This window comes from Strigops habroptila, chromosome 7 (genome assembly GCF_004027225.2).
Source record: "Strigops habroptila isolate Jane chromosome 7, bStrHab1.2.pri, whole genome shotgun sequence".
Lineage (NCBI taxonomy): Eukaryota > Metazoa > Chordata > Aves > Psittaciformes > Psittacidae > Strigops > Strigops habroptila.
Genome location: NC_044283.2, coordinates 1,634,505 through 1,658,629, shown reverse-complemented (window position 1 = coordinate 1,658,629; position 24,125 = coordinate 1,634,505). Strand labels below are relative to the sequence as shown.

The following is a 24,125-nucleotide window of genomic DNA, read 5'->3' as shown; positions in this document are numbered from 1 at the left end:
AGCTCCCTTCCAACACAAACCATTAAATGAAACAGTGATGACATCTTCATGAAGCAGAGCCTGTTCTGTCTCAGTGGAAGGTTGCAATGGCCACAGGCTGGAGAAACTTGTGCAGTACTGCCTGCTAAGGCTGCTGAGGGGGGTGGTGGAATATTAACAGTGCTGCAATGCTCCTGCCCCCTTGTCCCCTGGGCTTCTTTGGCGTAAACCATAGGTATGATCATGTTTGGTTCTTACACACAAATTCAAATGGTGGCAAAACCCCTGCATAGCTTTGAAACAGGAATCCTAGGATGGTTTGGGCTGGAAGGGACCTTAAAGCTCCTCCAGTTCCATCCCCTGCCACGGGCAGGGACACCTTCCACTAGAGCAGGTTGCTCCAAGCTCCAAGCAGGTTGCTCCTGTGTCCAACCTGGCCTTGAACACCACCAAAGATGTGTAATATCCAGCAAAGCTGATGCAAAGGAAGATGATCTATTACAGGAGACCCACCCAGCACAGGCTGACTATATTTAGAGATCGCAGACCTAAATCTACTGTAAATTGAGCACGAATCTGGAGTCGTTCCATGTGCTCCAGTTGAAGACGCTTTGGTTTCACGTGTGTGTAAATGAGATCAGAATCTGGCTGCTGCTCGAAGGTGGCCGGAGAGAGCGTGAATGAAATCCCCAGCAAAAACAGAGCTTTGCTCTCAGAACTTAGCCCCCCCAACTGGCAAAGCCTCACCAGAGCATTGAGCTCCTGAGAGATGCTGCAGACAGAAAATGAATTAGAGGATAAAGAAGTGAAAATGAGCTGGCAGGATCTTTAGGTGACTCATCAGGTGCATCTTGCAAAGTCTCTTTCTGAGAAGTAATGAAATCCCATGTTCTAACAATATTTGCACTGCAGCAGGGAAATGCATAAATATTGGGCTCAATTAATGAAATTAGAGGATTTGACCAAAAAAGCCATAGCGCTGGCTCAGAAATGATCCCTCTTCCTATTTGCTATGCATGGTGCTTGTAGTTGGAGAGGAAAAGCCCGTGTTTTCCCTTCACATCCAAGATAGGCAAAACCTGGGCAGCCACAGGGTTGCTTTGGGTAGTCACCTGAAACTCCAGGACTTCCACTGTCACCCCAAGGAAGTTCTCGAGCTCATGGGCAGATGGGTGTAGAAAACCCCTTGTAGGTATCTGGTCATGAGCCTCCCACCCTTTGGATTTCAGGATTGGTGAGGCTAGGCACATCTTGTCTCTGCCAACAACAAAGATTGTCTCTTCGTGTCCCTCAATCCCTGTTTTTCAGCTATAAAATGGGGAATAATGGTTTTCCTTCAAAAGGGAAGTTTTCCTCAGGGAAGAGCTCTGTGGATACGTGCATCAAGCCTGTGACATTTAGATATTCCAGTAACTCATTGCAAGTGGTGGAGTTCATCACGGAGCTTCAATTCTGTGGTGAGAGCTGGATTTAGGGTGACATACTGGGGTTACTGGTATCAGTGGGTGAATTGATGCTATTTATAGTAGAGCAATTACCTTATTCCAACAGTACCTTAATGGATTTATATTTGGGGAAGGTGCTGAACCTCAGGTGAAGAATGGCAGGGCAGGGAGCTGGAGCAGCTCTGCTCTGGAGCCAGGCTGAGAGAGCTGGGCTGGGGCAGCCTGGAGAAGAGAAGGCTCCTGAAGGGGACACCTTAGAGCAGCTGCAGTGCCTAAAGGGGCTCCAGGAAACCTGGAGAGGGGCTTTGGGCAAGGACCTGTAGGGACAGGCCAAGGGAATGGCTTTAACCTGCCAGAGGGGAGATTGAGATGAGCTCTGAGGCAGAAGCTCTTCCCTGCGAGGGTGCTGAGGCGCTGGCACAGACTTTTCCCAGAGAAGCTGTGGCTGCCCCATCCCTGGCAGTGTTCAAGGCCAGGTTGGACACAGGGGCTTGGAGCAACCTGCTCTAGTGGAAGGTGTCCCTGCCCGTGGCAGGGGTTGGAACTGGAGGAGCTTTAAGCTCCCTTCCAACCCAAACCAGTCTGGGATTCTAATGATAAAATCTCAAGGGTGGATGCCTGTGTTGCAGAATATGAGCATGGCACTTGTGTAGAGATTCTGGTGGGTAATCTTGAGCTCTCCAAACAAAAAGAGCTGTCGCCGTCTTAGGCTTTATCAGCAGCAAGAGCAGAACTCCCAGGTTATCCTACCCTTGCTTTGGCACGGCTACAACTGTTGTTGGAATCATTTGTCTGGTTTCTGGCGTCCTCGATTCAAGAGGATGTTGACAAATTGGAAAGATGTAAAAGAGCCACGAGGGTGGTTAAAAGATTGGCAAATGTGCCTTGCCAGCAAACAGCCAGTCTCCTGGCTCGGGTGGATTCTGTACTTATTTTCCCTTACATGAAGGTTAAAGGGTGTTTTTAGCAGCTCCAAGTACCTGTGCGAGGAACAAAAATAGACAGTGCTGGAGGCTGTCAGACAGAGGTGGAATACAAGCTGGTGCTGATGTTGAAGCCAGCCTTGAGCTGAACAGAAAGGTTTTTAATAGTAAAAGCAATGATTTGGTGTGATATTTTAGAGAAGTCCGGGGTTTTAATCCATCTCTGGAATGATATACATCAAAATCAGGAATTTTATTCTTATTTTAGAGCTTATAATTTACATTTAGGTGTATTTCGTTGAAGAGAACCCTCTGGCTTTGTTAGGCACGGGGCAAACTATGGGTTTATGTCTATGCCAGAGCATCTCTTGATGTTGTGCACCTACTCATCAGTTCTACCTGCACCTTACACGGGCTGTTGTTTCCTCAATGCTCATAGATCTTTGCTGTCTGAGCCAGATTTGGGGTGTTTTGATGCTGCTGAATGACACTCAGTAAATCACAGTAGGCGCTCGTGAGAGTTTTAACTGAGATTTTTCCTCTTCACGAGCGTTTTGTGGTGCGTTTCCCTTGTGCAGAATGAAAACTCGTGGTGCTTTATTCTGAATCCAGGGTTGATGTGAAGAGCTACTCATTGTCTTTCCCTGCAGGGCTTCCTTGCTCCACCTTTGTTCCCCAGCAAGCCTCGGTTTCCGCAGGAAGCTCGTCTAAGGAGAGGCTGTGCTAAATTTACCTTGAGATCTCCGTGCGGCTGTTACCGAGATGATTCTCAGTTTGTAAAGCTCAGAGCAGAGCACAAAGTCTGCTGTTATTCTGTCGTATCACTCAATAGAAGAAGAATATGTTCTCTGCCTGGCTGGTCGGACTGGCCATGCAGATATGAAGGAGCTCAGTGTGTCTAAAGGATCTTTAAATGCATCCTGGAAGGATGCTGAAAATGGGTCTGTTTTAACGCAGTCATTCATTCACTACCACAGCTCAAAGATGAATATTTGGGGTTTCGCTGCTTGGTTTTTTATATGTAATATTCTCTTTTATCTTTTCTAGCTGTGGGGAGCTCAAAAAATCAAGCAGGTAATACCCTTTTTTTCCCTATTTGATGATTATTGTCAACCCTTGCTGTTTTATTTCCTCTTTGCTAAGCGTCGCTGTCCTCTTCTCCGTTATTGACTTTGCCAATTGCTGTTTTGTCTTGCCACAGGAATGTAAATGCAGCGAACACTTGCCACCAAAGGCTCTGATTTTTTTTCCTCTTTGTATTTATATATTTTGATGTCTTCATTTTCTCCTTCCTGTCTAGTCAAGAGATTTCTTGTCTCCAGTCTTTTGAAAATAGTTTGACAGTTCCTTGGTAAGGTTTGTAACTATGTCGTACCTCCCTCCTCTGCAATCCCAGATCACTTGGGGATGGATTTTTCCTCCCCAGCCACTTAGTGCCAGTGCTACCTCCTATAAAATTAGGTTAAAAATGGTCCAAATGACCTTTGTTGTCTATTTATTAGTAAAACGTTTAGGATTTCCATGGATATTGGGCTGTCCACAACCACCAGTGCCAATTGAGGAGCTGTGGATACAAATAAAGGTTGAATTATCCAGCAAATCCAAATCCTGTGGCACATGAGAGGGTTTTATTTGGGTGACCCTTATGGTGACAACCAGAGTGGACAACACCTATAGGGTTTTTATCCCATCTCAGATCGTGAAGCAGCATTTCAGGCTTCCTATGATGTGCTGTGCAGGCTCATGCAGACGCACCTGCAGATGGGGATGTTCCTCGGAGTGAATCCATCCATTGTGGCTGAGCCACATGAGTCCTTATGGGGGTCTCCTGTGACCCATTCGCTTCCTGAGCATCATAAAGTGATTTACATCCGAGGCAGCCCTGCATTCTCCATCCCTCTGCCATAGCGAGGGCTTTTCCTTTTGTAAGGCAGAGTTTCAACCAGCACATTAAGCTGCACCTCAGTGGAGATGCTGAAAACAGTCGGGGCAGGAAACAGGTTTCTCTTTTCCCATCCTAAATCTGAATTTCTCCCCCTGGGGTTCAGGTGTAGCAGTGGGGGACATAATAGTGCCAAGAAAGAGCCACTTTCTGTATTTCAGGTTAAATGATGCACTTCTACATTATTAACTTATGCTCAGTTACTTCAGGACAGGGGCAAGCAGTGGTGGGAGGAGGTTTGGTGGAGTCTCTTGAGCAATAACTCTCTTGGTTAAGAGCAAGGAGGGTGCTGAGTACTCGCTGGTGGAAGGTGCTATTTGTAGAGGCTGAGCTCTGCCTTTGCTGCTGTGCCTTCACCCTGTCTCTCTGCTGACTCTTTTCCAGGCCATCATCCATCCCGATACAAATGAGACCATCTTCATGCCTTTCCGAATGTCAGGTAGAGTATGTCCCAACATGAATTTTACTGGGAATCTGTACAAAATGCCTTCTTTTTTCCTCCTGATATTGAATTGCAGCTTGTAAACATTTAGATTAAGCTCAGAAAGTAATTCAAATGCCCAAATCCCTTTGCAGATGAGGAGAATCGGGATTCTAAAAGCCTATGGGAGATTTAGTGCTTAATATTTTCCTTTCCTTCAGAGGTTTTAATGTGAACTCAAGCATTTGGCGTTTTGAGGTTTCTAACGCTATAATGGGCACTTTAATTCTGTAGTAAATAGCAAAGCTTGATGTCCAATGACCAGTTCAGGGTTTTACTCTCCAGGAGAGAATGGGATGAGCCCTATTTTTCCACGTGTGTGATACCTAATAGCCATGGCATTGGAAGCACAGGAAGGATCAGCTTCTCTGTGGCTTATCCAGGCTGCTTAATGATTAAATCATTGCCTCCTCCTTCACTTTGGGATGTCCCTTTGCCATGCACAGGTCCACAGTTACCTCTGCTGTGGGTTGAATAGCAGCTCTTTTGAGGATGAAGTTCAGCCTTGGTTCTTTCCCAAAGGACCTATTTAAATAAATAGGACCTTTCCCATGTTTTTTAGGGGAGCATCTTCACCTGAACGCTGGGCATAGGGGGAATATAACAGGATTGATGTGTTTTGCTCTCCAGTTCTTTGGAGAGGGTGATGTTGAGGGTGAAGTGGAGAGGAGAAAAGGCAGGACCTGCTGTTTGCTGGTTCTATATTTCTTTCTTTGTTTAATTATTCTTCCTCTCAAGTCTTTGCCCCTTTTCTGACTGTAAATTTAATCCATGAGGCTTAATTCAGGCATATTGGTAAAATGCTCCGAGACCTTCTAGTGGAAGTCATAGAGATGAATTATAATTAGCACAGAAATTGGCAGACTTAGCAGGGGAAAAATGTGAAGCATTTGATTTTTGTGGCACTCAATAGGATTTGGGGTAAAGGCTTCTCTCTAATATAGAGCTTTGACTTAGACCTGTGATTAAAGAGTCCCTCTCTCCTCCACGATGCAAATACACTTTTCTTCAGCTTACAACCTCTTGCTTCTTCTGCTGACCTAGAAGTAAATGAGCTCTCCTGGTATAAAATCACTCATGGAGAGATTGATAAAGCAGATGGTGAAGGAGGAAGATCCCACCTCTGGTAGCATGGTCCTGCTTCTTAACTGGCATGGGCTCTGCAGCTTGTTAGATGGCTTCATGAGTGGCTTTGGCATGCTGTAGTGGTGGGACCAGGCTCAACAAGAAGGGAAGGGGCACGGAAAGCTGGAGAGTGTTCTCCTGGGTTAGCGAGGGTAGGTTGTGGGAGGGTCTGATGAGCAACCGAGCTGGCACAAGGAAGTGAACAGATTGTGTGACTGAGCCTGGGAAGGGGGGCAGGATCTCCCCCTTCCCATGGCAGCAAGCCACTAGGTCAGCTCAGATAGCAGCATCCAGCTCCTCCTGCTCCGGACCGAGCAGCTCCTGGTCTGAGCTCTCATCCCTTTGCTTCTGCTGATATGAGTTTTTGCTGGCTGCTGAGCCCAGCTCAACAACATGATGCCCTCTGGAGTGCTAATGCCACATACTGGAACAGACTGGGCTTACTGGAGTAAGCTTTAGGGTCTAGATGATATGTGTTTCAAGAGAAATCTTTGACCACAACCCAATAAAAGCAGATAGAGGATGGGAAGGAGATGAGGAAAAATCAGGAGGCTGCTCTAGTTGGTGCTTGGTGAATCAAGTATAGGTCCACAGATGGACCTCCCCATGGTGGAAGCGAGCGCAGCCCATCATGCCAGGTTTGAATCACAGTATCATGGAATGGTTTGGGTTGGAAGGGACGTTAAAACTCATCCAAGTCCAACCGCTTGCCATGGGCAGGGGCACCTTCCAGTAGACCAGGTTGCTCCAAGCCCCTGTGTCCAACCTGGCCTTGAACAATGCCAGGGATGAGGCTTTGACTTCTACCCTGAACTGATCCATGTCTTAGATATGATGTTTTTCCATCCCAAAACTATGTATTAAAATGAATGCATCTCTTTTTGTTTTTAATAGGTTACATTCCCTTTGGAACACCCATCGTAAGTATTTTAACATCTCTCCCCATTTTATTTGCAAGTAGCAAGAAATGCATCTTTTAGCACTCACAGACAATTCTCCACATGCCACCTTCATGCTCCCACAGGGTTCCCATTGCACGTTAGCAAGGTCTTCACCGTGTAAAAGCTGCCCTATGCACGTTGTGCTTGAGGTTACTCATCTACTGAACGTCATTCACTCAGCCCCGTGCAACATCTTCAGCTTCATCTTTCCCTTCTGGGAAAAGGGAAGACCAAGATGAGCTCATTGCCTGCAAAATGCAACTTCTGCAACTCTCAGATTTCATCTTTGGACACTTCTTTTTCTGTTTTGGGTTTTCATTTGCATGTTTTACAAGTCTCTTCCTGAACGTGACGAGCTGCAGCACGGCGAGGCCCGTGTCGTGCGCTCCCGTCTCGATTAATGACAACAGCGAGTGCTTTCCATGGGGTTACTGCTAAGGGTGCTTTGAGTTTGTACTTGTTCTTGTGGAATTTGTAAGCATTTGGGTGCTCTCGGTAGCAGGAACCAGAAAGGAGATAATTCTACCCGTCTACTGAAACCTCAGCTCATCTTCAGGAATGGGAATCATTAATTAATCCCTTTTATGAATGGGGAAACTGAGGCATGGAGTTTTGCCTTAAATTGCTCAATGTTGGTGCCAGAAGGTCCTCAGAGCCACCAGTTCTTGGCTCATCTTATTCAATCATGTGTATTAAAATGGTTGAAGGAGCAATATCTGCTCAATTTGATCTTCTGAACTCAGTGGACTTGGGCATAGTCTTTCATTAAAGGTAACAATCACTGCGGACCCATGGTAGCGGGGTTGCCAGCACCTAAAAGCAGAACCCATCACATCCATTACTCTGTTGTGGTGGGAAAGGGCTTGGGGGAACTTTGTATGGGGCATTTTCAAAGAAAAGGTTAAACAAAAATGAGTTAACGCTCAAACTGACAATGAAATCGGCCCCAATCCAGAGCTGTCAGAGGAGCCGCGAGCTGTCAGATGAGCCCAATTTCACTCGCTGTAAAGGATAAACTGGAACCTCTTGTCATTTACAAAGAGGAGGAGAAAAAAAAAAAAAAAAAACCCATACCCAAACGTTTCAAATGTTAAAATTAAAATGTAACATTTATGCCAATCGATCTGTGAAATTTAGTGACAAAATTGGCAGCCTGCTCTAGCATAAAAACAGTTTGAGTCTTGCATTTCACATAGGGGGATGGGATTTCCTCAAGAGAGACTCAACGTGCCTGTGGTGGGCTCTGGCTGTGTCAGTGTGGCTGTCCTCACCTCCGAAGCCAACAGCCCAGTGTGGCTGCCCCAGTATTTGGGGGTCACTTAAAACACCCCACATAGATACCAGCAGAGATGTGATCACATAATGTATTTCCAGGTTTACTCCCTCTCAGTCAATACATGATGCTGCTGATATACATCTTGGTTTGGGTTTTTTCTCCTCCCCCTATAGCTAATGCAAAATAATTCAGTTTGGTTTAGCTCATTGTGAGAGAGATTAAGGTCTTGCTGAAGATAATCATTTCTTTTCTGGCCAAAGCAGCTACTCCCCTGACACATCAAATCTTGTGGCTGTTTATTCTTCCCCTAAGTTGCAATCATTTGCTTTTCTTTTTTGCTTCCATCCTTTCCATGCTCAAGCTCACAGTTTGATCCCGGAATCAGTTGCAGAGTGAGGACACGATGGGGGATATGTCAGTGTAGGGAGAGTTTGTGTTTGCCCACTGAGATTTCAGCCCAGGACGGACCAAATCCAGCCACTTGCCTTATAGAATCCCAGCCTGGTTTGGGTTGGAAGGGACCTTAAAGCTCATCCAGTTCCAAGCCCCTGCCCCGGGCAGGGACACCTTCCACTAGAGCAGGTTGCTCCAAGCCCCTGTGTCCAGCCTGGCCTTGAGCACTTCCAGGGATTATCTCCCTCTGCTGTAGGGGTGAGATGTGCTGGGCTGAAGCCTTTTCCCTGGGTTTGGGTTTCATCCCAGGGGTGGAAGGCTCTAAGGAGGAAGATTTATCTGCATGTAGGGAATTCAGCCTAAGGCTCAGGTTGAAGATGGAGCAGAAGCCGTGCTGCTGTTCCCAGCTGCCACCCACCTCTTTAAGCACCTTATATTCCCCAACCTTTCAAAACAGGGTGGTCTTCTTGAAGGTTCAAAGTCCATAGAGAAGACCTGGGTGTTAATATAGGGTTGCAGACGTCTCTCACCGACACACAGAGCAGGACTTGGACCTTGCAAGAGGAGACCACGTAACGCAAACAGAGCCCACAGATGTCCAAGCAGAGGCTTTAGCCCCATCTTTGGTGCCACGAAAGACCCTTCACACCTGATAGGCAATTAAATTTTATAGCTGGTACTTTTCTAAGTGTTTAGAAGCTTTTTGTCTATTTTGTTTTCCTTCTTAGTTATTTTTTCCCCCTGACAGTAATTAAAAGTGAAATTGTACATTTCTTGACAGACTCTTGCACATATGGAGAGTTTGCATTTAAACGTGCCTCTTTCAGTCATACAGATTTTGGGTGCTCTTCTTTATTTATTTATTTTCCTCTTCTATTTCCCTCGGCGCTCGGCTTCAGCTGACAATGCAAGTGCCTGCCTGGAGTCTTCCCTTTCTCCTCCAGAGCCTCATTAGCCTGGTGGCTTCAGGGCTAGAAGCCAGTCCTAGGGTGAGGAAGTCCATCGCCTCTTGAATTCATTTGGCTAAGACCAGCGCTCGAGTAATTAATGACAAGAGCCACATATTGAATGGAAGTGGTAAATTAGTGTAACTTGCACAGGTTGGCGCTCAGCCAGTGTACAAAGTAGCTGTAACTTCACGAGAGGCTGTAGGAGGAAAAGCTGGAGGAGGAGGAGGAGAAGGGAACGAAGATGGAAATGAAATCAGGCCTCCCAACCCTATTACCCTTTCGTTTGTTGTTATTTCTCTCTTCTGTCCTTAAGCGTAGAAGTTGCCTCCTCTTCAACTGATGCTGCTGCAGATGTGGGGAGATGGCTTTAGCTTATCCCTCCTTGCAGCAGGCTCTCAGTGCTCCAAACAGGGAAGTTTGTTCTCTTCTTAGGAATAAACTTAAAGAAAATGGTACAGAAGACAGTCTGAGAGTGGGAATGAACTCACAGCCTTCTTGTCCACATGCCTTGGAGATGTTTCAGTTCACATGACAGTCCTGACAATAAATGTATTTGGATTTAAAGGGAGTTAGTTGTTCAGTCTTTATACTCATAGCAAAGATCAGAGGTGATTTTGCAATAGGAAGGACATCTTCCTCAGAAACTATATCTATCAGACATCCTGCTCATTGTAGGGAGTTGGACTAGATGAGCTTTGAAGGTCCCTTCCAACCCAAACCATTCTATGATTTAAGGTGCAGGAGGAGAGGAAATAACGATGTTAGGAAGTATCTCACCTTACCTGTTTCTTGGGGTTGGACTAGATGAACTTTGAGGCTCTCTTCTAACCCAAACTATTGTACAATTCTTATCCAAGAACTCATCTTCCTGTCCATGTTTTTTGGGTTTATTGTTGGGAGTCCCCATGCTTTGCATCCCTTCCTCTTCTTCACCTTCTTCTGTTGAGTACGACACCTCAACAACTCTCTCTTAAAACAAAATCCAGGGTCCCAAACAGGAGGACAAGTGCTTCCAGGTGTCACTCAGGTGTCTTCAGATGTTCAAATGAGATTTAATTCTTGTGCTTGAAACAGTAAATGTGCCAAAGGAAGATAAGAATGACCTCCCTTCACTGCCAACAGTAACAACTTTGAACTCTTGCATTCATGCAATGTTGAAGTTCTCCTCCAGAAATACCTGGATTAAAGATGTGATTACATTTTAAGTAACTAATCTTCAGGCATTATCCGCTGCCAGACTCTTTTCAAGGTGTGTTGCAAGCAATAAATAAGATGCAAAGCTTTCATGGGCAGCTACATTACCCAGTTTTACTGCTGGAAAGCTGAGAAACAACAGGAAGAAGGGAAGTTCAATAACTATAATGAAATAAAGCCATAAATGAAGATCATTTATTCAGGACATTAAAAATACACTTGCTGTATTCATGCCTAGAAAAGCACCAAGAGGAACTAACAATGCTTTTACTAATGAGCAAATCTCTTCTCTTGCAGGTTGTTGGTCTTCTCTTGCCCAACCAGACACTGGCATCCACTGTGTTTTGGCAGGTAATGTCTGAATGGATGGAGAATGAGGTAGAATGGAAAGAAGCAGTTGAATTTTGTCTGGATGCATGTGGCTATTCTGCATTGGCAATGCTTTAGTTAATGGGGAGATGATGTGGCTGGATATAATTAGGGAAAGGTTTGGTAGGTCTGGAAGGGGCTATTTGCAAACTATTGGGTCTGCTTTCCAGTTATGCCATTGCAAGAGAGATGCAGAATAATCCAGGATCTCAAAATCAGCTTTTTGGACTCATTTTGTATAGGTGTAAATCATAGAATTGCAGCCTGGTTGGGGTTGGAAGGGACCTTAAAGCTCATCCAGTTCCAACCCCTTGCCATGGGCCAGGACACCTTCCTCTAGATGAAGTTGCTCCAAGCCCCATCCAGCCTGGCCTGGCTCTCTGTGTGTAGGGAGCTGTGGGTGTTATTTCCCATTAAAATTCTGGGGATTAAGAGAAGAGGAGGAAGTGTGCACGTGAATGAGTTACATCCATAGTAAACACGCCACCAAAGTATCATTTCAGCAGTAACTGAAATGAAAGAACAAGTTCTTTTCAGGCTTATTTTTAGTTGTGAATGTCTTTTTATTGTCTACAGTGTAAGTGATGATAGAGAATTATGCAGTTAAGAAATATCAAAGCAGAATGGGATCTGCTTAGTATGTTAGAAAGACTGCAGGACCAAGAATATGTTGGTATGTGCCAGTAACTTGTGGTTTGGTGTGTTCAGCTGTAACTTGTGCCATGTGGCATCACCTGCTGGGAGTGGGATGGTGGCTGGAGACATCTACACTCATTCATATTTGTGAAGGCAACTTGCCTTCCCTGCTTTTAGAATCATAGAATCCCAGAGTGGTTTGTGTTGGAAGAGACTTCAAAGCTCCTCCAGTTCCAACCCCCTGCCACGGGCAGGGACACCTTCCACTAGAGCAGGTTGCTCCAAGCCCCTGTGTCCAACCTGGCCTTGAACACTGCCAGGGATGGGGCAGCCACAGCTTCTCTGGGCACCCTGTGCCAGCGCCTCAGCACCCTGAGAGGGGTGGAACTGGATGAGCTTGAAGGTCCCTTCCAACCCAAACCAGCCTGTGATTCTATGAATTGGCTGCTGGGCTTAATGCTACGTCTTAACAGCAGTATGGATTTGGTGCTGGTGAAAGACCAACAGCACCGAGGTGTTGTGTGGAGGTGGTTTGGGCCAGGAGAAGAGTTGCACATCAAGCATACAGGGAAGTAGAGCTGCCTTCTGGTCTCTGGGTGCCTTGGGATTTCTCTCCCTCCCTTTGAAAGGCATTAAATCGGGTGTGGGATGTTCATGAGCCTTTACAAAGAGGTGGCAAGTTGTGAGCAGGCCCAAGGGGAGAGTTTTCCTGCAACACTCCCACATTTTTATAGATTTATTTGACTTCATTGTTGTGAAGTTATGTTTATGCCTGTCTCTTGTTTCCTCCTCAGTGGTTGAATCAGAGCCACAATGCTTGCGTCAACTATGCAAACCGCAACGCGACAAAGGTGAGGAGACCCAACATCTGTGGTGTGCGTGGTGTGTTAGCTCTGTTTTGACACAGAAACAGAAGTCTTGTCTCTCCACTGTTAATAGATACTCTGGAGTTGACACAGTGATGGGTTTATAGGTTGGCCATTCTCCTGTGTAGGCATCCATGTCAAACCTCAGCTGTAAATGGTGTGAGGATCTCAAAATCCCTTGTGGCACATAAGTAATGCTCAGTGCCTTTGAGCTGAACCAGTATCTAGTTCTAACTGTTGTGAAATGGTTTCATTTGATATGGAAATAAGCACAAGGCAAAGTGGTATCTGAGTTTTTGGGTAGCAAAAGGCGGCTCCGTGATCACCCTGGTGTCTTCTGAGGACTCTATATGTGCTAACAGCAGTGGTGCTGGGAAGTGGTGGGGCTGTTCCTTCTCTCTTCCATCGCTTTATCCTTCATTCATTACATGTTGGGAACTGGGAAGCTCAAGACAGGAAGCTGAGTTGGAAACCATCCAGCTCATTGAGATAACATTTCAACCGCAGATATTTCATGTGGAGAGTTTGGGGCTCATCACTAGTGTATAAGAATAACTCATTTTGTACCATTTGCTGAATTTCATCCTTCCTTTGAGCTGCTATTAATATTCTCATCTTCTGATGCCAATTAATTTTCCAGTCCCTTTAACCTTGCTCACGAGGCTCCAATTTGCCTTTCTTTTGCCGCTGCTACATGACAGACCATGTGTCACAGAACAATATGACAGAAATGAAACCTGTCTCTGGTTTCAAACAAATACCATGAAAACAACCCCAAAAAGCAGAGTTGCAGTTTAATAACCAGGAGTTTGTTTAGTGAAAATATGTTTTGTTTTCTCTTTCCAAAGCCTTCTCCGACGTCCAAGTTCATCCAGGGCTACTTGGGAGCTGTCATAAGTGCTGTCTCGATAGCAGTGGGTAACGCTTTATATCTCTATATTTCACTACTAACTGCTCCCTTACAGTGGTTTTGAGATGTTTGTGTGAATTGCCAAGCATGTTAGTCTTACAATTGACAGAATTCAGTCTATATAACCAGAAAATGTTGTAACTGTGAGGTGTTTCTGTCCTTGCATGCCCCAACTTCCCAACAGAAGGAGATTTCTACTGCTGATGGCTTCCTGCACAGTGGCTTTGATGCTGGATGAACTCAAATCATCCACAGGTGCATTAACTGGTGGGGAATTAGCCTATTTCAAGCCAAAAGAGGGACTTTGAGGCTGCAGAACATGCTGAGCAAAGGCAGGCTTTGAAAGATGTCCTCCTGGTGGGTCACCACCTTGAACTGAAAGAACCAAAGCACTCAAAATGACCTGTGGATGGTGTTCAAGCTGAAAACGGTGTTTGGGTCACAGCTGAAGTAATGTGTAAGAGAGGAGCTTTAAACAAGGCTAAAACTATGGTCTTATGGTGCAGTCATCAGGCTTTTAATGCTCAGATTTCCCAGAAGCATGAGTTGACATCGTGCAGGGTCGGTAATTCCTAAGGAGGCAGGTACATTTCTCAGGAGCAACCTATGGAAGTTCTTTCTTAGGTTGGGTTTTCAAGTAAGCCTCTGAACCACATGGTTGTACCTTTCCTGCTGGGGCATTAAAGATCCCACAGCAGCTTGTGTTTGTTTCCCTCTGGCCAAGGCTTTTTTCCTTTTTCTCAAGCCACAGACATCCTTTTCCAGGCATTTTTATTGCAAACAGACTGTGCTATGGGAAGAGGTCAGCCCTTAGGGAACTGATTCAGCGGACTGCAGTGGTAGGACGAGGGGGAACGGGTTCAATCTCAAACAGGGGAGATTTAGGTTGGATCTAAGGCAGAAGTTGTTCCCTGTGAGGGTGCTGAGGCGCTGGCACAGGGTGCCCAGAGAAGCTGTGGCTGCCCCATCCCTGGCAGTGTTCAAGGCCAGGTTGGACACAGGGGCTTGGAGCAACCTGCTCTAGTGGAAGGTGTCCCTGCCCATGGCAGGGGGTTAGAACTGGATGAGTTTTAAGGTCTCTTCCAACACAAACCAGTCTATGCTTCTCAGCCTGTTTACCACACTGTTTGTACCCAGGTTCCCCAATTCACCTTCAGGAAGAAGCCGCATGGAGTTGTTTAGATTTCTTTACAAGGTAAAATGTCTGTCTAGAGCAGACTGGGGATTGTTAGGAGGCCTGTGGAGGCAGGAGCCCCTGGCAGTGAGTGGTTTGGCACATCATGGCCACAGTGGACAGCAGAAAGCCTGCAGAAGTCATATCTCTGTTCTCATGCAGACAGCTTTGCAAAGGGCATAGAGCTGGTGAAGCACCTGGAGGTTTTGAGTGGAAACTGTCCATTTACTGGATGCACTTTTGCTTCACAGTTGTCCATGTCCCTGGCTTGGCTCTCTCACTGGTTGCTGTGCTGCTCCCTTTTATCACCTGTATTACCCCTTCACTGCAGAATCAACCCAGAGCAGCCTTGTGTTGGTGTGAGCTCTCACCCTTCATAACCCCATGAGGACGTGTCCACACCAGCTCCAGCTTCTGCAGCTGAAATACGATGTGAGGCCTCATCCCACCCACCTTAACCCTCTGTCCACTGTTCCTGGTGTAGCATGGAAAAGCCTTCTCAGTCCTTAGCTCAGATATTTCCACCTTGTGACTCAGGAAAGCAAAGCTCTCCAGCTTGATGTGGTGCTGCTGCTCACAACCTGCCTTCCAGCCCCCAGCACAGCTGCAGCAGAGGGCTGGTGTCTGGTTCCACATTGTTGGCATTAATGCTCCTTTCCATTTTGGCAACAGGGGCAGATAGAGGGCAGGAGACATGGAGAAGTGATGTTGGCAGAGCTTTGTCACCCCGAGAAGCTGACAGGCTTTGGTAAGGAAACCACTTGGGCAGTGGGAGGTGATGTCCATGTTGGGACAGCTGAAGCAGGTCTTGGAAAGCTCTGGTTCCTCCTCGGCTGGCTGCAAAGGAGGTGAAGCAGGGATAGGTTCATAGTGCAGAAGTGTCACCATCAGTGGTGCTGTGAGAAACACTCCTTCTGTGAAGTGGTGTGAAAAGCTACTCTGAGACACCTGGGCAACCTGATGTAGTTGAAGATGTCTCTACTCATTGCAGGGGCTTGGAACTGGACGAGCTTTGAAGGTCCCTTCCAACCCAAACTATTCTATGATTCTGCGATTCTATGACTTACAGATCAAAGAAATTAGAGTGAAGCAGCAGTGACCTGCTGTTACTGCAGGGTGGCTGCCACCACTGGTGGCTTGTGGGTGCCTTGCTGATGGTAGATCAGCTCTTTGTCCCATGATAGTTTGTATCTCCATTAGTTGTACTGTCTCCTCAGTAGTAGTAAGTAGTGAAGGAGCTGATTGTCTGTACGGAGCAACGAGCTTTGCATAAACACAGAAATTGAAGTGATGCTGGGATTTATCTGTCCACATAACTTGTAGGTGCATCTCCAGCAGGAGCCTTAATGCCTGGTTATCTTGAACTCCTTGGCTGTCTATCACCGGAGAGCTTTAAAAGCACTACAAGGAAAGATATTCTGTACCAACAGGTTTCCAGGCTTGTGCAAGAGGAAATCTTCCTTCAGTGGTGTGGATAGCAGAAGGTGTTTCTCTCTACTTGTGAAAGTGCCACGATGGCCCCACCAGACTGGGCTTCCACCGGGATGCTCTTGGCATGTAATAGCAGTGGTTTTGTAGCTGTGGTACTCTGAGGGTCAGAGTATTGTTGGGGGGGCAGGAGCTTTCCTTAGATCCATCGATGTAGTTAGGAGAGTGAGGAAGAGCAGCAACCTTCATGAATACTTCCTCCTTCCTGATGTAGGAATGGAGGTCTTCTTTCAAGTGAGCACGTAGAGTGTGCAAAAATGAGATGTGCAACTGATGTCCCCATAGTGTGTCCCCATAGACGAGCTGTTGGGGACACAACTATGTGTGTTACAGCTTTGTGTCCTGACAGTCCATAGCAGCGCTTCCTGTGTGCTCCATTCCCAATGCAGAGCAGCCTGGAGAAAATCCTGCAGAGCAGGGAGTGATTTTTATATTGCGAATACCTGGATTAAGATCCAGCATCTCCTCGAGTGCTTCGTGCTTTGTTTTTTAAATGATGATGACAAATAACATAGAAGCAGCCCCGAGGTTCATTACGTTGAGTTGGAAGGTCTCAGCCCTCATTAAGTGATCTCTGCTGTCAGTTAGCAACAAATCACCTCCCAGTGTGAGCCTATTAGGACCAGATGACCTGAAAACAAGTGCCACTGCCTCCAGTGGTCTGCTGAGACCTGCTATTAATTAAACTGAGCCCCTTCCACCTTTGCAGTTGGCAAGCGACGCGGGGAGAAGGCTCACGAGTGACAGATGAGTTGACTTGTGATAGTGCTTCCCATCGCCTTCACCCTCCGTGGCTTTATCTAACAGAGAGGGACAAACAAATGTCTTTCTCACATGTATTGAAGAGCAGATTTTGGCTTTAGGCTTCTTGCAGTTAAACTGAAAGTCTTGGAAATCTTTGCAGATAACCTGATTCTTTTCCTGTTTTAGAGAGAGGGAGGAATTGCTGTCGGAGAGAGGTGATGCTTCTCTCAGATCCAGCACTACATCTGAGATCCTGCTTCACAGCCCTTCAGGATGAGTTTTTGGAGGAATCAATATTCCTTTTCTCAATGTTTTTCAATATTTCAATATTTCCCCCCAGTATTATCCCTCACTACAAGAGAGACATTGAGGTGCTGAAGTGGGGCCAGAGAAGGGCAACAGACCTGGTGCACGGGGCCTGCAGCACAAGTGTGATGAGGAACGGCTGAGGGACCTGGGGGGGTTTAGTCTGGAGAAGAGAAGGCTCAGGGGGGACCTTCTCGCTCTCTGCAACTGCCTGACAGGAGGATGGAGCCAGGAGGGGGCTGGTCTCTGCTCCCAAGGAACAAGGGATGGGACAAGATGAAACGGCCTCAAGCTGCCCCAGGGGAAGTTTAGATGGAGCTGAGGAACAATTCCTTCCCCAAAGGGTGCTCAGGCATTGGAACAGGCTGCCCAGGGCAGGGCTGGAGTCACCGGCCCTGGAGGTGTTTAAAAGATGTGTAGATGTGGTGCTCAGTGCCATGGGTTAGTGGTGGCCTTGGCAGTGCTGGGAATGGTTGGGCTTGATGATCTTAAAGGTCTTTTCCAACCTGGTTGATTCTATGATTCTATGAATATTCCTTTCATTCCCCTCTACTCCCAACCCAACCCAATTCGCAGCATAGCTCCCTGCAAGGAAACCTATGCCAGATCCAGAAGTTTCTTTCTCCTCCCAGGCAGTACTCAGGTGTAGCCATCACTTGAAGTCAGGCTAGAAAAGGCATCAGAAGGGATAATTGTAAGACTGAGTGTGGGGAATGAGGTGAAAAGGTTGATAGAACAGATCTCTTCCATCCCTAACTTCTTATGCCAGGTTGGACAGGGCTTGGAGCAACGTGCTCTAGTGGAATGTGTCCCTGCCCGGGGCAGGGGATTGGAACTGGATGAGCTTTAAGGTCCCTTCCAACCCAAACCAGGCTGGGATTCTATGCCCTTTTTGCTTGTGGCAGACACTATGCTTAGTGGAGTCTGATTACCGTTCAGTAACCTAGATTTCTCTTTCTCCTTCTGTGATTGTAGCTTATTTTTAGCACATTCTCCATCCACCACCCTCCTTCATGCCTTTTCTTTGGATTCCTCTCATTTTACTGCTTTTCTGATCAGTAATTGTTATTTTTTAATGTATTTTTTCATACAATTGAGTGGATTCCTGGGATTGGGCCCTGTTTGCTGATATCTGGCTGCTATTCATGGTTGTGCTGGAGGAAGTGTAATTAATATCAGCTGGTTTTCATAAGTAAGGCAGACAAAGGCAGAGAGTGGTGAAAGGACTTGAGAAAGAACAAGTGTCTTTGGACTATTTAGGTTTTGGGGTTTTTTCCCCGTTATTCTAGCACGAAGAGCTATATTGATTGGAGGGTTTCATACAGAAACCCTTTCCAGCAGACACACACAGACATATAGGCTGTAATTCTGTCATGCTTTTAAAAGGATAAAAAAGCAACGTAATCAAACCCAATCTTACTGTTAATAACTGTTTTTTAATGTATTTTATAAGTAGGTTTCTTAATTTCAGATCCAAACTCAATTTGCTCTTATGCTGTTGATCCCTTTTGCTTCTGACCCAGCTCTTTGTAGAACCACAGCCTGGTTTAGGTTGAAGGGAGCTTAAAGTTGATCCAGTTCCAACCCCCTGCCACGGGCAGGGACACCTTCCACTAGAGCAGGTTGCTCCAAGCCCCTGTGTCCAACCTGGCCTTGAACACTGCCAGGGATGGGGCAGCCACAGCTTCTCTGGGCACCCTGTGCCAGCGCCTCAGCACCCTCACAGGGAAGATACGGCATCAGTACTATGGCCTTAGATCATAACTTCAGTTTGAGGTCGGAAGTGATTCTTGGGACTGCAGTTAAACACCTTTCAGATTAAACCAGATGCAGACAAGGGCTGTGAGCAGCCACTGTCTGGTTTCTGGGTGGTCATTGGTGCTGAGACCTGCAGGCTGGAGACTGGTGGAGCCCGTGGTGGAGAGTCATTGGGTTTCTCTGTACATTCTCCTTGAAGCATCTCACAGCAGTGGTGCTGCTGCCATCGGCTTCTGTAGTCTATGGATCAGAGCTTTGTACATCAGGTTTTTAATTTCCACCTGAGGTTCTGCCAAGACCAGCTCCAAATCTTGCTCCTTGTGATGCTGAGGACCCCATGCAGACTCTCCAAGGGGTTCCTCTCTTCTGCCAGTATCATTTGGCCACATTTGACATCTCCCAGTAAGCAGTATATTGTCGCTCAGCTTGGTGCTCTGGTCATTAGCTCATTGTCCATCTGTTGACCACTCTGTGTACCCTGGAGGTGCCATATACATCAGTACTGCTGGCATTGTCCTCCTCTGTTGGCAGGATGGGCTTTAATCAGACCACAGCAAGCCTGGCAGGCATACAGAGTGTGTTTTACATGTAGAGGTGTATGTAAATTGACCAGGAATCCTCTTATTGTGATCACCAATGCATGATGGCACTGAGCTTCCCCCTTGTGATAAAGCTTTGATTCCCCTGACGGAAGGAGAAGCAAAACCACATGTGTGAGATCAGGCACCTCTGCAGTGGAGGGATGGTGGAGTTTGCCCCAGTTATAAAAGCTCCTTCCTTCCCCTTTCAAATATACCAGGGTTTGTAACTTCTAACAAGGTTTTTATTAAGTGCAAGTTCGGGATTGATGGTCTTGTCAGTACAGAGGCAAATAAATACGTTGTTCTCACTTAGCAACCTGAGCTAAATTCTGACAAAAGTAGGTGTTTTGTCTTCTTTTGTATAAGAGAGAGATGTAATGACATGTAACCATGACTCCCAGCCACGCTGTGTGTTTGATATTGATTTATGCACTTAAAATGTACCTGCTCAGGACTTGAATGTAACCTTGGGTTAAAAAAATCAGGTGATTAATGCCATTAATAACTTTGGTGCTATCAGCTACTAATGACTCACCTCGGAGTCACTGCTGGAGTCACCTCGGAGTCACCTCCTGGTGTACAGGAGGGTGTTTGAAGCAGCTCTTCACAGGCAGAGCCAGGTCTTTTCATTTTAAAAGTGGTTCTGTGCTTCCTGACCCTAAATCCTGCCTCCAGACAACCCAGTGAAGGTAGGGAGCTGGTGCCAGTGTGGTTTACTGATGCTCTGGCCTTATTGTGTGGTGTGTGTGCAGTGCTTTCACAGACTGTGAATGTGTATGGAGTAAGACTTGAGTATGTGTAAATGCAAACCAGGTTAAAACTGCAGAGAACTATAGAAACATAGAATAGAATGGTTTGGACTTGGAGGAGCCTTAAAGCTCATCCAGTTCCAACCCCCTGCCACGGGCAGGGACACCTTCCACTAGAGCAGGTTGCTCCAAGCCCCTGTGTCCAACCTGGCCTTGAACACTGCCAGGGATGGGGCAGCCACAGCTTCTCTGGGCACCCTGTGCCAGCGCCTCAGCACCCTCACAGGGAAGAGCTTCTGCCTCAGAGCTCATCTCAATCTCCCCTCTGGCAGGTTAAAGCCATTCCCCTTGGCCTGTCCCTCCATCCCTTGTCCAAAGCCCCTCTCCAGGTTTCCTGGAGCCCCTTTAGGCACTGGAGCTGCTCTAAGGTGTCCCCTTCAGGAGCCTTCTCTTCTCCAGGCTGCCCCAGCCCAGCTCTCTCAGCCTGGCTCCAGAGCAGAGCTGCTCCAGCCCTCGCAGCATCTTCAAATCACTCCTCTCTGATACAAGTGTCAGTTATCCTGGGGCAACTTTCTTCTGTACAGAAGACCTGGAGATGTTATTTCCAAGAAAATGCAGCTTTTGGGGGAATTCTGTGATTGCAATAGGGTGTCTGCAGAGCTTGTGAGTTCTTGAAACACTGTAATTTGTCTCAGAGATTTTTGGTTGTATTCCCACACGGTTCACAGATGATCGTTCATGCAGTATCTCAGCTGCAGTTGGAACTGGCTGAGCACAGAGGTTACACAAAAACTAGAATTCCTAAATTTTATATTTAGCTGTATTAGAAAAGGGAAGTTGTGTGGGAGTCTCATCAGCAAAGCCCAGTGTGGGTCTGAGAGATCAGATCAGAACTGGGACTGCTCCTGGACAAATGGACGTGGCATAAATGATACTTTTAAACAAGCTGCATTCCCCTCACCCCCCCAAAAAAGTTAGTATTGTGCAAAATCAAAATGTGCTTTCTCTTGAAAACATCCCTTATAACCCAAAACACTCACAACCACCCAGGATTTAAGCAGAAGGATCTTATTTTCTTCTCCTGAGGAAGCTGAGAGGTGAAGTCTGCTCAAGCCTAACATTAGTGCCATAGAGCAATGTTAGTGTTGTATGGGTTGTGTCACAGCCGGCTTTACAATCCCTGTGCTTTCACCCTGAGTGCCACAGCTCAGTGACCTGGATCACTGATGCCACTGGGGACGTGGAGCTGCTGGAGTGAGGCCAGAGGAGGTCCCGGAGCTGCTGTGAGGGCTGGAGCAGCTCTGCTCTGGAGCCAGGCTGAGAGAGCTGGGCTGGGGCAGCCTGGAGAAGAGAAGGCTCCTGAAGGGGAGACCTTAGAGCAGCTCCGGTGCCTAAAGGGGCTCCAGGAAACCTGGAGAGGGGCTTTGGACAAGGGCCTGTAGGGACAGGCCAAGGGGAATGGCTTTAACCTGCCAGAGGGGAGATTGAGATGAGCTCTGAGGCAGAAGCTCTTCCCTGTGAGGGTGCTCAGGCGCTGGCACAGACTTTTCCCAGAGAAGCTGTGGCTGCCCCATCCCTGGCAGTGTTCAAGGCCAGGTTGGACACAGGGGCTTGGAGCAACCTGCTCTAGTGGAAGGTGTCCCTGCCCGGGGCAGGGGGTTGGAACTGGAGGAGCTTTAAGGTCCCTTCAACCCAAACCACTCTATGATTCTATGATTAAAAGAAAGCCAGGTGATGCTTGGTGGTGTCTAACCAAAACTGGAAGGACAATCTTAAAAGCTTCAAATAGGTAAATTAGAGTTGGGCTGGCTCATTACACTCATTAAATTCATAAGCAATAATACCCTAGAATCTTGATCATTTCCCCCCATTCAGGAAGGACAGGAGCTTGTTGGACCAAGCGTTCATTCTCATCTGTGTGCAACCCAGGGCAGGGAGAGCATCCTCACAGCAACCCCTCTCCTTCCCGCGCCATTGGTACCAGCAGCCAGGGGCTGTTGCTCCTTCCCCGCTCCCATTGCACACTTACCTCAGGCACACACACACACCATTTTTCACTCTCCTCTCTAGGAGGAGGTGCCCCTGTGGATTTTTCTAATCCCAGCTCCTTCTTCCTGATAATTGTTTGTGAGCCGTGTGGAGCCGCTGCATTGACAGCCTGTGAATGTGGTGTGATGCTCGTAATCAGGTTGCGAGGCGGCGCAGGAGGCCACCCACTGCCCTCAGCACTATCCACCACTTAGAGAGGTCAAGAAACACTTAGAAGCTGGAGGAAGTCCGTGCAAAGTAGGGCGAGGGATGGGAAGGGGATGGAGCATGGCTGGGCACTGCCTCAGAAGTGAACTGTTGTAGGGAGACAGGAGGAAAATGAGAGAGCTGGTGATAAACTTGTGTTTGGTGCTTGAAGGTTTTAAATGAGGTGGTGCCTGGCTCTAAAATCTGGATAGTTGTGCTTCCAGTATCCCAAGGGGGCCTACGGGGGTGCCAGAGAGGGACTCTTCATCAGGGGATGGAGTAATAGGACAAGGGGTGATGGATTCAGACTTAAACAGGGAAGATATAGGTTGGATATAAGGAAAAAGTTCTTTCCTGTGAGGGTGGCACAGGGTGCCCAGAGAAGCTGTGGCTGCCCCATCCCTGGCAGTGTTCAAGGCCAGGTTGGACACAGGGGCTTGGAGCAACCTGCTCTAGTGGAAGGTGTCCCTGCCTGTGGCTGGGGGCTGGAACTGGAGGAGCTTTAAGGTCCCTTCCAACAAAAACCATTCAGCATGAATTCCCTCTTTTCCTGCTCATAGCTCTCCTGCAATCTTGCTTCTTTTTCCAGATTACGCCATATTCTTCCATTGAAGCATCCAACTGAGGGGCTGCTGTGGCTGTCCCTTCTTCAGTCATCTCGGGCGTCACTCAGGTTTCCTCTTTTCCTTTCTCTTGCTTCTAACTTCCATCTCCATTTGGATTGTTAATGCTTTCCCTTCCCTTATACTCCTCCATTCTGTTCTCCTTGACTTGGTAGAGCTCCAGTTGGTAAACAGCCCAGTTTTCCATCTCTCTGCCTCCATCTTCACCCCTCAGCCCTAATGAATGATTTTTTTCCTTCCTTCTCCTAATGCTCTTTTCTTCACTTCAGCTGGATGGGACTCATCAGATCCAATTAGTTTTCTAATTCAGCAATCTGGTGATTTGAGGGCTGAAGGAGAAGCTTCTTTGGAACCGGTTCCTCTTTCCAAGTTGGCTTTCTAGGTCAGTTGGAGCAGCCAGCTCCAACTGCGGCGGTCAGGGATTGTCCCGATGCGGATGGAAGCTGGGAAAGCTGAATCTCTTAAATGAGTGGAGATCTCGCCAACACAGTTAGTGAAGCCCAGAGAGCTGCTCAGCGATGTTTAGGTGGTGTCATAGAACCGCAGAGTGTTTTGGGCTGGAAAGGACCTTAAAGCTCTACCAGTTCCAAGCCCCTGCCACGGGCAGGGACACCTTCCACTAGAGCAGGTTGCTCCAAGCCCCTGTGTCCAACCTGGCCTTGAACACTGCCAGGGATGGGGCAGCCACAGCTTCTCTGGGCACCCTGTGCCAGCGTCTCAGCACCCTCCCAGGGAAGAGCTTCTGCCTCAGAGCTCATCTCAGTCTCCCCTCGGGCAGGTTAAAGCCATTCCCCTTGGCCTGTCCCTCCAGGCCCTTGTCCAAAGCCCCTCTCCAGGTTTCCTGGAGCCCCTTTAGGCACTGGAGCTGCTCTAAGGTGTCCCCTTCAGGAGCCTTCTCTTCTCCAGGCTGCCCCAGCCCAGCTCTCTCAGCCTGGCTCCAGAGCAGAGCTGCTCCAGCCCTCACAGCATCTCGGTGGCCTCCTCTGGACTTGTTCCATTCAATATCCACCTCACTCACTAGGCTCCAAGTACTCCTT

At 47.3% G+C, this 24,125-nt stretch overlaps 1 protein-coding gene across 3 annotated transcripts in view; it reads left to right on the top strand.

Moving 5' to 3' along the window:
• SFXN5 (sideroflexin 5) overlaps positions 1–24,125 on the top strand; it is a 101,038-nt gene that overhangs the window by 35,089 nt on the left and 41,824 nt on the right. For 2 of the 3 annotated variants that reach the window (XM_030491415.1, XM_030491414.1), the window contains exons 4-9: positions 3,395–3,421; positions 4,674–4,728; positions 6,790–6,815; positions 10,947–11,000; positions 12,449–12,505; positions 13,369–13,434. In XM_030491415.1, the coding sequence (XP_030347275.1) occupies positions 4,710–4,728; positions 6,790–6,815; positions 10,947–11,000; positions 12,449–12,505; positions 13,369–13,434 (222 nt within the window). In that variant the 5' untranslated portion in view covers positions 3,395–3,421; positions 4,674–4,709. Of the gene's footprint in view, positions 1–3,394; positions 3,422–4,673; positions 4,729–6,789; positions 6,816–10,946; positions 11,001–12,448; positions 12,506–13,368; positions 13,435–15,276; positions 15,353–24,125 lie in introns of all 3 variants that reach the window. The other variant, XR_003992158.1, reaches the window with a different exon arrangement.